Genomic DNA, 15,841 nt, shown 5'->3' on the forward strand with positions numbered 1-15,841 from the left:
AAATAAATAAATGGATACATACATTTCATTCTTAGTTTTATGGTATTAAAATAAGTCATTGTTTTTTTCAAGGCTTGTTTTCTTTCATTTTGATGGTGTTTTTGGTCAATGCACTATGCAGTTCAATTCAGGACCATGGACAGAGACTAGTCACGTCTACAGCAAAGCATTGTTGTCTGCTTAGATTATGTCAATTAAAATTAAATGTTAGCTTTCTTGTATCCCTTCACCACACATGACATCTTAACTTCAAGTCTTTCTCTTTGTCTCATAAGCACTCTTAAATAAATACATGCATGCGCATACCTGTCAGAGATTTTCATTAAAGATATTGCAAGACAGATTGAGAAGAGAAGTGAAGATAACTGGAGACTGATAGCATATGACAGAGGCCATTTGATATTAATGACTTCCATCATTAAAAACCCTTTGGGAGGAGACGAATAAAAGAGAAAATTATACCCATGATTAATGAAACTATCATCATTTTAAAGATTATCATTCTCCCCCGGCTTTTCATTTTCTCATATCTTAATTTTCAAAAACCTGCAACATTGGTGTGGTGTTAACTTTCGCTATTCTTTTAGTGTATAACATATTTATTTTATGCATCTCAAGCCTGTACTGCATTCTATAATTATTATCATTTATTCTAAAAGCATGTTTGTTTATAGCACGATGTGTCATAAAAGGTCCCATCACATCTCAATGATGCATCTAGCAGTGTAGGGTTGGTTGTTTTGTTTGACTGTTCTAGGAGGTTTATAAAGCCACTGGTAGCAGTAAATCAGATCGAGCAGTGTTTTCAGGCAAAGTTAATCAGCTCAGGCAGGCGGCTTTTCCTGAACCGCAGAATCCAATACATTTTGTGGGAGGAGAGAGAGAGAGAGTTCAGCTGATCTCAGTGCCGAGCACGTCCTGCCTGGTCCAGTCTTTAAAGAGTGTGCTTTGCAGGCTATATGACTCACAACACATCTACGCACACCACTTCCCCTCCACTCATACGCTCAGATGTGTGATGACATCACACATTCCCATACAAACGATTGGTTGGAGGCACAAGGGGAATTGTTCCTGCAGAGAGTGTGTAAAGACAGAGATGCTGAGACCGGTGCTGCACACATGCACACATTCCCACTCTTTTTTTGTTACATAGGAAGGATATGGACAGGACATTTCCACTATGATTACTTGTGTTGGATGGTGAGAAGGAAGTAGGGAACCTAAAAAAGAGGTGCATGAAGGCTGTCCTCTGCAACGGATCAGAATATTTAATATTCTTTAATATTTAAGAGAACAGCAAAAGCTCCATAAGAGGGTGGCTGAGAGTAGTTGACCCTGTGAAAGACCTCTGACCGTCACAGGTGAATGTGCTCTTCATGGACTTAAGATCACAGAGGCACTGTGGGAATGGAAGTCAAGGGCAAAGTGGCAAGACGATGGGAGGATGTAGCTGCCAAAAAGAAGTCTGGCACGTCCCTCAACTTAGTGCCAGGGGTTTATCGACACCTGCGTGGTAAGAGATTACCGTGCTTGTTTATAAATGCATCTGGTTTCAATGATAGACATGCACTTGTAAGTAATTTACATGTGTTTATAGGTGTACAATACTTTGTCAGATCTGCATATTTAACCTGTTTTTTTGTGCATCTATACAATGTAGAAATGTTATGCTGAAACAATTTTTAATCCGAAATTGCTAATTTCACAATTAATTACAAAGAAATGGCAACACAGTGAATTAAACTTTAAATTTTTAAGTAGATAGACTGAAATAATATTTTCTTGTCTTTTTAACAGTGTACACGTGTTACTGTTGTGTTGTCGAGTTGGAGGTATTTTTGGGAGTGACAGGGTCATCTGTAGGGCGTCCTGTGCACACATGTAGAAAATGTTCAAAACAGCTCAGCAGGTTCTTGGATGCAGTGTGGATCATTTCTGACTGCGCGAGAAAGACAGTCGAGGAAGTGTTGATTAATCCTGCTGGTTATTTTGGAGATTTAATTAGAAATTAGAAGAAAAATTACACCTGGTTATAATTATAGCTAGAATGGAGACATTTTGTGGGTGAATGTGTTATACAGTGAGTTTGCATCTGTGTTTCCCGCTCAAAGTCACCCTGTCCTTATGATGGTGGGCTGGGAACACACTTACACTCATACACACTGTAATACACACCAATGCAGCTGCAAATCTATTGCCAATGCCATCTATCACACTCATCTTCTCATCAATATTTGATTGCTTTAGCTCTGAAATAGGCTTGATCGAACTATTAATTCACAAAATACAAGATTTTTAGCACAAATGGCACTGGCACATGTGGTCTGCATTATGCATGAGCCAAGTCCTCTTTTTAACACACACACACACACACAGACACAGACACAGACAGTGTGTGTCATAGTGACCGGCTTCAGTGTAATCCATCAGACAGTGCTTTCATTAAAGATGCTGGCTCTGTGTCAGTTGTCGTCTCATGCTGATATAACAGTTAGGAGAAAGGATATTACTGTCACCTTGCAGTTCAGAATCAGGACTGAGGCTTTTGTTTAGAGAATGACATATTTATGCTGCTTTCATTTGCTTACAGGATACAGTAGCAAATATCACTGTGAGGGAGCTTGTGAAAATTGGGTTTTCGTTTTTGCTCTCTGTGTAAGGGGATGGAATCTGGTGCCCACCTATTTAATGTTGTCCTGGATCCCAGGCTATATTTAATTATGTTTGAGACCGATATGATACAGATTATATTTATGTTTATGAGTTTGGTAACTGATATGCAAAACCAATATGCATAAACGACATGTGATTAATTATTGTTGACTACAACAATAATGCATTATGAATGTATTAGTATTATTGTTTATGCCATTTAAGAATGAAATGTTTTGAAATGAATTATCAATTTTGTGTTATTTTGTGCATTGTTTTGTGCTATGCTATTATGTTTCAAATCCTATGTGTTGCTCATATGAGAAAAAAGTTTTCATATATATTAAGTGTTCATGTAATGCATAAGAAAGTTAAATTAAAGTTAAATTTACTCAATGGACTCAATTTTAAAGAACCAATAACCAAATAATTATAAAAGTGTAAATATTGGTAAAAAATGTTTGTCAAACCGATAATCAGTCTAAGGAAAATAAACCTAAAATTTAAGACAGACCAAGAACCAAATTTGATTGTGATTCTTGATGGATCTTACAGTAATGTCTCAAGTTTGGTTTAAGATTTAAGATCTTTTCTGAAGTGTGTTGTGTTTTGTCTTTACTTTAGATGAGCAGGAAGCTGTGCAGAAGCGAACTTTCACAAAATGGATCAACTCTCATCTGGCAAAGGTGAGCCGAGTCATGTGAGGTTTCTGAACTAACATACATTCATTCATGTGTTCAAGAAAATAAGCACCTGAAACCACCTCTCTCCACACTGCAGTAATCTGTCACAAGACCCGTGGCTCCCGTCTAGGTCAAACATGAACATACACTTTAATCTCCTCTTTAGATTACCGTGCCTCATTTTACCAGGGTACAGTCAGTCTGCTGACAGGATTTACCTATAGACAGCTATGTAACACTACAGTGTGTAATATTGCTCTTGCAATAGGGCTTATTTTTGTAGGATTTGAAAACAAAAATGTGAAGGTTATAATATTATCTATAAACACTTTTAAAAACTCATTAATTTGTCTGTTAAAACGTATGTCATTTGAGCTGTAAAGTTGTTGCTATAATTCTTACAGTTGTTTTAGGGTTTATGGTGTGTTTTTTTCATGACAACAAAGTAGTAAAATTGAATATAACTTTACACAGAAAAGATTAATAAGCAATTTTTTTCACACTAAAATTCTTGTGGCTATACTATTGAAACGGTGTACATTTTTTTGAAGAAATGTTTGTCGTAAGCAATATTTTGCCACATGATTAAGCTTGTATTTAACCTGGAATATTCATTTAAATCATTTGAATTTCCATTATCACAACAGGCAGGGACATTATTAAAAGCTTCCAGAGAATCAGGTGCTTGTATAAACACAAGCATTTAGCTATGATATGCATGTAATAATAGCTTGATTTGTGTGTAAAGACAAGAGTGACTGGTCAAGCCGTTTTTAATTAGCTGCCACTCCAGATAATTCCAGTATGATCACCAAGACCTGACTTGGCTAATCTTCTGTGACGAGGAGCAGGAAATTGATTTGAAATATCAATCTGTGGGGAATACGTATTTTGTGCACACCAGCGCCTCTCCAGCGTAAAATGTTAACCACAGAAGAGTTGACATTTGGACGTTATTTATTTATCTGTTTGCTCATTATCATCTGTCATGGACATATTGGACCTGTCTGCTAGAGTTGGTGGTGAGATTCATAGCATCAGTTTGCTTGAAGATGACAGTTAGAGTTTATGCTCTGATTATTTCACTGACCGGAATCCTCAGGTTTAGTGTTTCCACGCCTATTTAAACAGCTTCTGCATGACAGGATGCTTTCTGAAAATTTTAAAGCACATTTACAAGCAGGTTCCATGTAGGCCTGGCTTATATTAAATTAATCTTATTTCTCAGTTTTTTTTTATACTTTAGTGTTATTTTAGTATTATTATTATAGTATTTATTCATATTTGGATTTAGCTTTTATTTTTCTATTTCATTTTAGTTTTATGTTTTAGTAATTTTGTTATATGCTTTTTTTCCAATTTGGCTTTAACATATTTTTTATTTTTGTTTTCATTTTAGTCATTATAGTACTTAAAGTTATGTTTGTTTTTTTAAGGTACACTATGTAATTTTTTTTGCCCACTAGTGGTTAAAAAACAAAACCGCATGCATTTTGCGGAAGAGCTTTTTTTTGGTTGTGCTTCAGCTGTGCGGATGAATATGACCCTTCACAATAGATAATGCTTTACAATTAACTCTGTTAGAGAGCTACATATGAACATTTATCTGTTCAATAAAACACCTTACTCACCTGTTGAGCAATAAAAACGACCATCTCCGCAATCCTTTTACAACTTTTCAAATCCCCCAGTTCCCGCCATCTTTGAAAAGCCAAGCCAATGTTGATTCTTGTTTTATTACAAGCTCTGTCGCGTTCTCTTTTTGCGTGCAGACTCTCCTCTGTTCAGTATTTGTTTAAAATGGGTGATTCAGAGAGGTTCAAGATTTAGCGTGCTCAATGTCAACTTTTCTCTCTCATTGTGACAACTAACCTATCCCACACCATACACACATCAATGTAGCCGCAGCAAATTTTCACTATTTACAGATATGACGAGACACGCGTGGACGAGTGACACGCAATTTCCCACAAAAAAACGTCCCGTAAGGTCTAAAATATAAACACTTATGATATAATAGGCTTATAGTGAATCAGGAGAAAAACACATTTTAGAAGAAATATTGATGATGAGTTGACTCATTTATTTATTTTTTAACTTGCTTTATTTCGATTACTGAAAACAATTTTTAATAGTTTTATATTTAGTTAACAATAATAACTCTGATGTATCATGGAGTGATAGTTGATTGGTTAATTAGCAAATTGGTAAAATTTCAACGCTTAAACCTTCAAGCTCAGAAATCAAGGTTTTCAGTGGACTGCATTGAAGAGAGATAGAGAAGACTTGGAACTTGGACATGGAATCTGATTGTATGAAAAAGATGTGACACGATCCTATTGCTTTGCTTCAATAGACATGAGACTTTTTTTATGAAATGTGTGTGCAGGAAGGACAGAAATGGGGATTGTCTCATTAAAATTGCAAATATATAACTGTTTGAACTGATTCTACAAGCGTCAGAATCAATTACATTCTGTATATCCAAATAATTTGTTCAATAGCGGAACACCACCACACCATCCTAGGCTCCCGCTGTTCCCACTTCTTTGCTGGTGCCCTTTAACCTCATCCCACTGCTGAATGATGTTGCCTTGGTGACGGCACTCTCAAGTATTTGAGGGAGAAGTTTGAGATTGCATGTGCCGAATAGGAAGAAATATGACTCTTATAATTGTTGACAGGATGAACATACAGTAGACTGATGCACTGAAGTGAAACTGTGTGTGCTATTTTAGTGATCACTGTTTCAAGCATGTTTAGATTTGCGTTTCAGGTATTTCTCTATCCTGCCACCAAATCACTAATGCAAATCATCTGCAGTGATTTTCCAGCTCTATAATTCCTAGCCCAAAGGCACCGGTTTAATTCTTAGCATGTAAGATAACAGAATGAGAATTCCACACCGTCTGTCTCTCCACTCATTCCTTTAAAGAAGTATCAAAAGAGTATTAGAGGATGCACACACAGGTCCATGATAGATAATGAAATGTAATTAGGTGTGAACAGAGTAAATGAGGTCTGTTTGTTCCAAGTTTCAGTAGTGAGTGATTGAAATCTTGCAGTTGGGCCTCAGAGCCTTTTGTATGTTGACTTGAATGCCCACTGGCAGCTTTTCATATTGAAGTCATTTGCAGAGTTTGCAGTTTTCGGTGAAGCATTAACCCTTGAACAGGTTCCTGCCCTAGAGTTATATAAATAGGAATATATGCTTACTATTATCATTGCTGTCTACGCTGTTTAAATGGATCAGTGAGTAATGGAGTGTGTGTATATCATTCTTAAAGGAATAATTCAGCCAAAAATAAAACATTCATATTTCTTACCTTGATGTAATGTTCCCTTTTCCGTGGAACACAATTAGGAGTGGTTTAATGAAAGAATCTTTCATTTGAGCCAGATCTTTTGATCGAATCAGTTGATCATAGTGATTCAAATTTGATAGTGAATCAAACTCTGGAAGTCACTGGATGGGAAGATTGTAATTGATTAATTTCTGTTTGTTCTCATCATAATGTATGATATGACTTTGGAAGACTTGTGATATAGCTCAGTATTTATGAACCACTTTTTATGACACTTTTATGGGTTTTTGTGTCATTTTTGAAGCTTGAAAGCTCCAGTATTTAAATGTTCTTCATTGTAATTGTATAGACAATGGCATCCTGTTCTCTGTGCACGTCTTGTGAAATTGTAAAGGTCTAAACTTCTTACAAAAGGGAAAAAGATCTGCTTCGCTTCAGATCAAGGTCCTGGTTCAACCCAATAATCAATTCCGACAGAATTGATCAGCGTTGCATTAAAAGATTTACCAGAATCCTCATACTACAAACCATTCATTAAAAGATACCATCACAGGATGCACAGTGCCTCAGGTCTCTTTATTCATACATGTACTTGCAAATTTGAAGGACATCAGAGAGGCAGGACTGAAGCACTAATCTGCCTAAGAGCCTCAACTTGATTAGCCACTAGAGAGAGAGAGAGAGAGAGAGAGAGAGAGAGAGGAATGCGATGGAAAGGAAGAGAGGCCACCCTCCATTTCAATTTTGTCAAATCCTCTCAGACAGGGTTAGGGCTTAATTATGGCATGCCCAATATTGAGGATGAGCTCATTTCTCATGTGTTTGTCAGATGGGTGAGCAGCACACAGCAGCCACCCGGACACCCTGCTGGATGCACCTGCTTTGTCATGGGACATAAATGAACGCCCCATCAGGTTTCTCTCTGAATTATAAGATTCAGTAATCAGTGCCCACAGATTTAATATTACTGCTCACAGATTTGTTAACAGTACCCTCAATTTGGTCATTTGTACCCACAGATTCATAAACTGCACCACTGCTTTCTAATCTAGATAGGCCCCTCACACTCTTAAAAAATAAGGGTTCTTTATAGTTGGGGGCCTTAAGCACATTTTCGCGCAAATTCATCTAAAAGCGCCAAATTTGGCACAGATGTAGCTCACATCATACTGAAATTATTTAGCTAGGGCGAAATCCAAGATGGCCGCTGCCCGAAAAGGGTTCCGGTTATAACTTTTGAACCACATGAGTTACAGATACAAACTTGATATGTTTTTCAGCTTAATTGATCATGGGAAACACATAGGAATGTTTATATTTATGACCCAGTATATCTGGACCCCTTGATCCTCCAATTCCAATATGGCCGCTGTCCAAAAAAGCATTTTGGGCTGTAGAATGGGGCCTTACACCCCATTGTTTGCGCAAATTCATCTACAAGCACCAAATTTGGCACAGATGTAGCTGAGAGCATACTGAAATGATTTAGCCAGGGCGCCCGAGCCAATGGTCCCTGAGACCAAGATGGCGGCCAAATCCAATATGGCCGCCGCCTGAAAGGGATTCGGCTATAGCTTTTGAGCCAGATGAGATACAAATACAAACTTGATGTCTAGTTGACCTTTTTTTGACCATGGGAAACCCACAGGAATACTTACATTTATGATTGGGTATATCAAGACCCCCCAAATTCCCTAAAATTCAATATGGCCGCTGTCCGAAAAAGGGTTTTGACAACTTTTGAACCAAATAAAAACTTAATGTCTATTTTTTTTTTTTTTTACCATGACAAACACACGGGAATCCATACATTTGTGATTGCCTATGTTTATACCCCACATTTGCATTTACAAGAAAGCATTTTCCTGATCATTCATACTTTATCAATCAGAAAAGGCATATATGAGGGAGAGTCAGAATTCCAGCATAGATTTTAGTCTTTTTTTTTCTTAAGTGGATTGGCAATATAAAAGTAAAAACTTTAGATTTTTTTTATCATAGATTTTTACATTTTTAACATTTTAGATCAACATTGCGGTATAATACTGTATCATTCTTAAAAGGATAGTTCACCCAAAAATCTTTTTATTTTATTTTATTTATTTAAAAATATATATATATTATTATTTATTATTCTTATTATTATTTTTTATTCCATCTAATAAAAGTCAGTGCCATACAACATTGGACCCCATCTGTAAAATAAGAATATAAAATAAATCTAAATGTCACTTTTTTATTTCTTTTATTTTATTGGGTGGTTTAAAAATGATTGGTGTACAAATTGCAGTAGAACAGTATTAAGCCATGACCTATTCTCAACCCTAATTGAACCCCGTAACAGTGTCTCTCTCATCTCTAACTGATATTGAAAACAGTTCGAGTGGCCCTCAGGCGTTTGTATGTTCTCATGAACTTTGTTTGGGTTACTCAGAACATGCATCTACCGTAGCTAAACGCTGTCACTCCGCTGAATACATCAGTAGCGCGTGCCGTGACAATCTATTTCCATCAGTAATAACCAGACACAGATAATTAGTTTGTTAAGCCCTGCTGCTTGTGCATTTTTGTTTTTTTCTCTTTATTTTTCATTAGTTGCATAATTACTCAAAGTGCCTCTTTTTAATGTAATATCCTATAAGGTGATTTTATCCAATTAGCTTTTGAATTATTTAGAGCTAATTGGAATATCTTAGCAATTCCTCCCCCTGCTCTCTCAAAAATGCTTCAAGAATTAATCTTTTAAAAATCATCACTCATTTCTCCTTTCTGCCTCTAATTAAGGTCATTCCACTGTCGTTTCTCTTGACTTTGTTCACTTTATACACACCCGCACGCACGCATACACACACTTACTTTCATGTTTCATATTAATCTCCTCATGAATGACTTTGGCACCCGGCTGCTTTTTCACTCCAAATCCCAGTCATGTGACTGCTGTCTTAAGAGAAATGCTGGATGTGTCGTCCGGGTAAAGAGGAGCTGTGTGTTTGGATTAGTGGAGGGGCTTCATCAGGTCAGACACTCCAGAATCAGCACTTTACACAGGCTTTATAGATGCTTCTTAAACTCGTCACTGTCACAGACCGACAGCACCAATCTCCACTGGGGTTTAATCATAAAGCTTTTGATTCAAACTCACGTCACAACTATGTTCAGGATATCAGACAAAAACTATCGTTCTATCTATTGTTCTATCGTTCTGTCTATCTATCGTTCTATCTATTGTTCTATCGTTCTACCATTCTATAATTCTATCATTCGCTCCAGCATTCTATCATTCTCTCTATAATTCTATCTTCTATCATTCCATCATTCTATCTATCGTTCTATCATTCTATCTATCGTTCTGTCTATCTATCGTTGTAGCATTATATCGTTCTATCTATTGCTCTATCGTTCTATCATTCTATCTAACGTTCTATCATTCTATCGTACGTTCTATCATTCTATCGTTCTGTCTATCGTTCTGTCATTCTGTCTATCTATCATTGCCATATCATTCTATCGTTCTATGTATTGTTATATCCTTCTATTGTTCTATTGTTCTATCGTTCTATCTTTCTATCATTCTATTTTTCTATCATTCTAACTCTATCACTCTATCTGTCTTATATAGTTCTATTTGTCTATGGTACTTAATAGATATTTAAAAGTAAAATGTTAGTTTTTTCCTCCCTGTGCAGTGTAACCCTCCTTTGGTGGTCTCCGATCTCTTTGAAGATGTTAAAGATGGAGTGATGTTGTTGGCTCTTCTAGAAGTCTTGTCTGGTCACAAACTGGTAAGCTAAATGTGCTTTTGCTTGTTTTGGTATTTGATTATCCTTTGTTATTTTAAGTTATTTAACAGCAGTACAAATTACTTAAACATCATTGTCCCATTTAGATTTAAATTTCCGTAATATAGTCAACATGTGCCACTTGGTATATGTTTTAATGTTGTGACATTGTTTTAATTTATAGAAAACATGATAATACAAGTCCAATAACACAGTGTATTCACTGCACATTTATAGCACTCACATAAGCGCACATGTGAATACCCACATTCTCAGTAAACAATCCCATAAGGCTAGCGATGCCTCAGGTCTGTGAGTGCTGTAACAATCGATATACCAAGTGGCACATGGTGCTTCGATTTTTTTTTTTTTTTTTTCTTGTCATCTATTTGGTGTCATCTTGTTTACATTCTTATTCTCTTTTGTCTTTCTCTCTGTACTATATATAACTATCCTGCTCATTTTCTTTCTTGCTGTCTCTTTCTGCTTTTCTGTTTGTTTTCATCTCTTTCGCCCTGTTCCTTGCTGGGTATTTTCCTCTGTCTATCACCGTTTTCCTTTTGTCTGCTGTGCTATCCTCTCCCATCCGACAGCCATGCGAGCAGGGCCGCAAGCTGAGGAGGATCCACTGGGTAGCTAACGTGGGAAGAGCGCTCAAGTTTCTGGAAGGCAGGAGGGTAAGGCAGTCCATTCCCAGAGTGCTTTGCTCAGGTGTACAGCTCCAGGTCATAACCACTCAGTCTGACCTACACAACCTTTTCCCCCGCTCTGCTCTGATACTGCGCTCTCGGCACTGTCTCACAAGAGACAAAGAGAAGGAAAACCTGGTTCTTTATTTCAAGTTTAATTCTTACTCTAAACGACAAGGAATTATGTTTCGTTCAAATCAGCAACAAATGAAGGATTTATGGATTAATTAGAATGGCTCAGCATAGATTTATGAGGTGATTCTGACACCTCAGCCTGAAATCATTTTCCTTATTGAGGTTTAGTCCTGAGTCACCATATTATAAATCTGTCTCTGCTGCCTCACATGTAGCAATGAGCTTTCCTCATGGAGTCTCTGAGAGCTCCAAAGCTGAACAAATGGACTAATTAAGGGTTAGATAATGTACAGTCAGCTATGCATTCTCACAATAAGTCCTAAAAAGGTGATCAGGACCCTGTTTTGAAAAAGACAAAGTCTACTGTATTAAAATTCCACAGTCATATATGTATATAAACATAGATATACAGTACATAGTAAAACCATTGTGATTTGGAGAAAAGTAGCCCATTTTTTCCCCTGTATAAACAGGATATTTTTTCATACCATCTCTCTGGGGAGAAGGACATAGATATTTCATTTACTGTGTAGCTGTGCTTCAGACTTTCATTATACAGCCTGTCAGTGAATGAAGCTGAGCTAAGCCTCCCACTCCTGAGGTGGTCTGTCTGTCTGTGTATCTGATCTCTCAAGGAGCGGAGGATTCATTTCGTAAGCTACAGTCTTTCACCATCTTATCTGTCTCTGTCATCCCTCTCTCATCTCTCTCTATTCCCTGTGGAGCACAGTGGGAGAAACCAGAGTAGAGAACTCTTTTGTATTATGTCGAACTGTACTTTTACATCCAATCTGGGACACAATAGTTTAAGGAAATGGATGGGGTTGTTTTTTTTTTTTGTTTTTTTTTTTTTAAAGAAAGTGGATGTTATGATTGTTTGTGCGTGTGTTTTTGTGTGAATTTGTCATTCATTGAACTTGTATCTGTGGCTGGTTCTTAATGTATCTGCCTTGGTGTGTGTATAACAATGGGTGAAATGCACACTTTGTTTGTCACTGAAGGGTTTTGGGTTATCTCAGAGCTGGGGGTCCTTATCACATGTCCTTCAGTTGATGAGCCACACTTTTGTTAACAGCATGTAATGACCTCTATTCTTCTTTTTTTTTTCTTTCTTTCTTTTGTTTTGTCACCGTTTCAGTCGGCATACAGAGGATCTCCGGTTAGTGTGACCTTTTCTGTGACTGTCTACAATGTCTGTGATTGACACTATCACTTTTTGAATCAGGATGTTGTTTGTGGAATAGAAAAGGTTTTGAAGACATTTTGAAGAATGTCTGAGCTGCTCTCTTCCATACGATGAAAGTAGGGATCAGTGTTATTTTAGTATTATTTATATACAATTATAGTTTTTCAATTATGTTTTGATATTTTGAATTAGCTTTTATTTTTATATTAACTTTTTAGCTTTAATTTTTAGTAATTTTGTGTTTAGTTTGAAATATTTCTATTTAACTTTAATTTCAAGTTTAGTTTTTGTTAGTACTTAAACTTCAGTACTACAGTTAGGTGTCAAGGTAACATTTTGTCATCAGTTACTCACTCTCATGTTGTTCCAAACCTGTTTCTTTCTTCTGTTGAACACAAAATAAGATATTTTAAAGAATGTTGGTAACCAGAAAGTTGACGGTAGCCATTGACTTCCTTAGTATTTGTTTTTCCTATAATGGAAGTCCTACAATTGCTATCATCAACTGTCTGGTTACCAACATTCTTTAAAATATCTTTTTTTTGAGTTCAACAGAAAAAAAGACACATACATGTTTGGATCAAAGGGATGACAAAATTTTCATTCTGGGTGAACTATCCCTTTAACAATAACAAGATTGACAGGGATCCATGTGAACTCTGTGCTTTCTTCCAATTCTTCTGAAGCCATACAGTACAATAGCTAGCAAAAAACTTAGTCAGTATTCAATAAAAATCTTGCTTGACAGCCATGGAAACATTAAACCAGAAGAATGAAATTTTTTTTGTTTTGAAATGACATGTGTAAGTGTTTTTTTTTCTTTCCATTTTTTGGATGAAATATGTATTTCAATATAATGGTTTGAGGTTTTTATTTTCTTGCTTAACAGATTAAGCTAGTTAACATCAACACAACAGATGTGGTTGATGGCAGGCCTTCTATAGTGCTGGGGCTGATATGGACCATCATCTTATATTTCCAGGTAAAAAAAAAAGGAGAGGAAACATTTCAAACCCCATTTATAATTGAAAGTTTCTATCATTTCAGTAGCTATATATAAAATTTCCTCTCCATCTTCTTGTGCAGATAGAGGAGTTGACCAGTCATCTACCAGCCCTACAACCTCAATCTAGCAGTAACTCATCAGTGGAAAGCTCTAACAGCACTGAGACCAGTAGCTCGCCCGTCAAACGCAAGCCCCGCCTTTCTTTTCAGGGCGGGGCCAAGAGAGCCCTGCTCAAATGGGTCCAGACCACTGCAACAAAGTAAGAACTGTATTGTTGATATGTGCCTGTGCAAGGCCTTGAATGAATATATTGTTCTCTGCTTTTGTAATCCCGTTTCCCTAAGTAAAGCATATGACTGCATTCTTCATGGTTTCGACATAATGTACGTACTTACGCATGTGTTTACAGGAGATTGGGTCTCGATGTGAAGGATTTTGGCCCCAGCTGGCGCACAGGGGTAGCTTTTCATGCTGTTATCTTTGCTTTGCGACCCCATCTGGTTAACATGGAACATGTTTGGAGGAGACCTAACAGGGATAACCTTGAAGAGGCCTTCTCATTGGCTGAGAGAGAACTGGGCATCCCACGAATACTTGACCCTGAAGGTGATACCAATCAAATGCTTTTTTTTTCAATCTAAGACAATATATAGAATTTATATAGAAGTTTGCCGCTTTTGGTCGCTTGAGAAGGATCCAATCCAATTCATGACTAGATTTTTGATTCAGAGTCTATTTTTGATAGCCTGGGAAAACCCAGACAATTTCCGGCAAATTTAGATTTGCTCTGCAAGTTAGTCTGGCAAAGAGCTCATTCAAGCCCATTTCTACTCTGTCGAAATCACGGCACCAATCAGAAACATTGGGGCGGGCTTTACACGATGACGACAGCACAGCGACGGTGAAGCAGATTTTGTACATTTACAAAGATGGATGCCGCCGTGGAACTAGGGGTGTGACAGTTAGTTGAACACCGTCATTAGAACTCTATAACCGCCAAAACCATGTTATTATTTTTTTCACAAACATTTTTATCATATAGAATGTTTAAATACTAATATCAGCTTACGAGGGAAACGGAGGCGGAGTTAGTGGTGCTTCGGAGGCTGCTACTGCTGGAGATGATTCGGGAGAGGTCTGTGCCCCTTTACCGATCAGAGAGCTCGCTGACACGGAGTAAAGCCTTGTTTATACTCGACGCGTCCGCACGAGCGCGAAGGAGCGCGGCAAAAATGACGCGTTCGGTGCGCAAGACCGGCAAGACCCCATTTCGCTTGGCTGTGTGCACGGCTTTTTTTGTTACAGCGCGCACGGCGCCGCGTTCGAGGATGAACAACTTCAAGCCGAATCTGCCCGAGCACCCAGTTTGCGCGTCTAAATTGCAAAATTCATTGCAAAGTTTTTTTTGTTAAGGTTTTGTTTACTGTGTGTGATTTATTTAATGAAAAGCACATTCACTTCTAGTTGTCTTGCTGTTAATTTTAAATAAACGTAGAGCAAGTAGATAATCAGTGTCTGCTCGTTTATTCAAACTAAGGGCCCTTTCACACCTACCTTGTTTGGTCCGGACTTTCGGACTTTTCAGTTTGGTCCGAATCAAAATTACAGGTGTGAAACCTTCCCCGGATCACGGTCCGGACCAAACAGATGAAATTTGGTCCGACGAAAAGAGGTAGTCTTGGTCCGGATCAAACTGAAGAAAGCTTTGGTTCGTTTCTAGTGTGAAAGCATTTCTGTATGGTTCGGACTTTCAGACCTTTTACAGGAAGTTCCGGTGGTTCCCGCATAGCCGAAAAAACAGAAGGTGGTAGGAAAAATGAGCCGTGGCACATGGGGAGAGGAGGAGACGAGGTTTTTAATTGAAGTATGGTCTGATGACATAATAAGAAGTGAACTGGAAAAAACGCACACAAAAATGCAAATGTTCGCACGACGAGGACGTTCATTTGGCGAATTTGACCTAGCCTTGTGTATAGTTGGTGCTGCAGGTAATTATGCCATAAAAATAACAATATAGTTGCAACGATATGCGTTTCGTCTGTTCATTCATGTTGTCAAAGTTACCCGCCGAATTGACAACACACTGACGTCAGACGCACGTCCATACAAACCAATCAATGTCAAGATGCAGCCCACATAGATGATGACGACAGGACGCAAGTATGTCACGTAAAGTTCTTTAGTGCGCTCGCATAATTGCAGTGTGAAACCAAACCAAAACTTTCTGAAAGTATAAAATGTATTAAAACGTGAACTTTGGTTCGGACCTTGGTGCGGACTTTCAGGTGTGAAAACGCCCTAAGTTGTTCTATAACAGACGAACGTCGCTCTGCATACGTCAGCTCCTTCATCGCTCTGATTGGTTTTAGGTCTAATTGCCCCAGAGGCATTTGAGCTACATCC

General features: G+C 37.6%; 1 protein-coding gene across 1 annotated transcript in view; it reads left to right on the plus strand.

Moving 5' to 3' along the window:
* The first annotated feature begins 1,395 nt into the window (after positions 1-1,395).
* syne1a (spectrin repeat containing, nuclear envelope 1a) overlaps positions 1,396-15,841 on the plus strand; it is a 128,363-nt gene continuing 113,917 nt past the window's right edge. The window contains exons 1-8 of the mRNA XM_056259933.1: positions 1,396-1,516; positions 3,280-3,341; positions 10,330-10,425; positions 11,016-11,099; positions 12,385-12,405; positions 13,322-13,414; positions 13,519-13,697; positions 13,848-14,044. Coding sequence (XP_056115908.1) covers positions 1,411-1,516; positions 3,280-3,341; positions 10,330-10,425; positions 11,016-11,099; positions 12,385-12,405; positions 13,322-13,414; positions 13,519-13,697; positions 13,848-14,044 — 838 coding nt within the window. The 5' untranslated portion in view covers positions 1,396-1,410. The remainder of the gene's footprint in view (positions 1,517-3,279; positions 3,342-10,329; positions 10,426-11,015; positions 11,100-12,384; positions 12,406-13,321; positions 13,415-13,518; positions 13,698-13,847; positions 14,045-15,841) is intronic.

This window comes from Rhinichthys klamathensis, unplaced genomic scaffold (genome assembly GCF_029890125.1).
Source record: "Rhinichthys klamathensis goyatoka isolate OS25496 unplaced genomic scaffold, OSU_Roscu_1.1 h1tg000170l_1, whole genome shotgun sequence".
Taxonomy (NCBI): domain Eukaryota; kingdom Metazoa; phylum Chordata; class Actinopteri; order Cypriniformes; family Leuciscidae; genus Rhinichthys; species Rhinichthys klamathensis.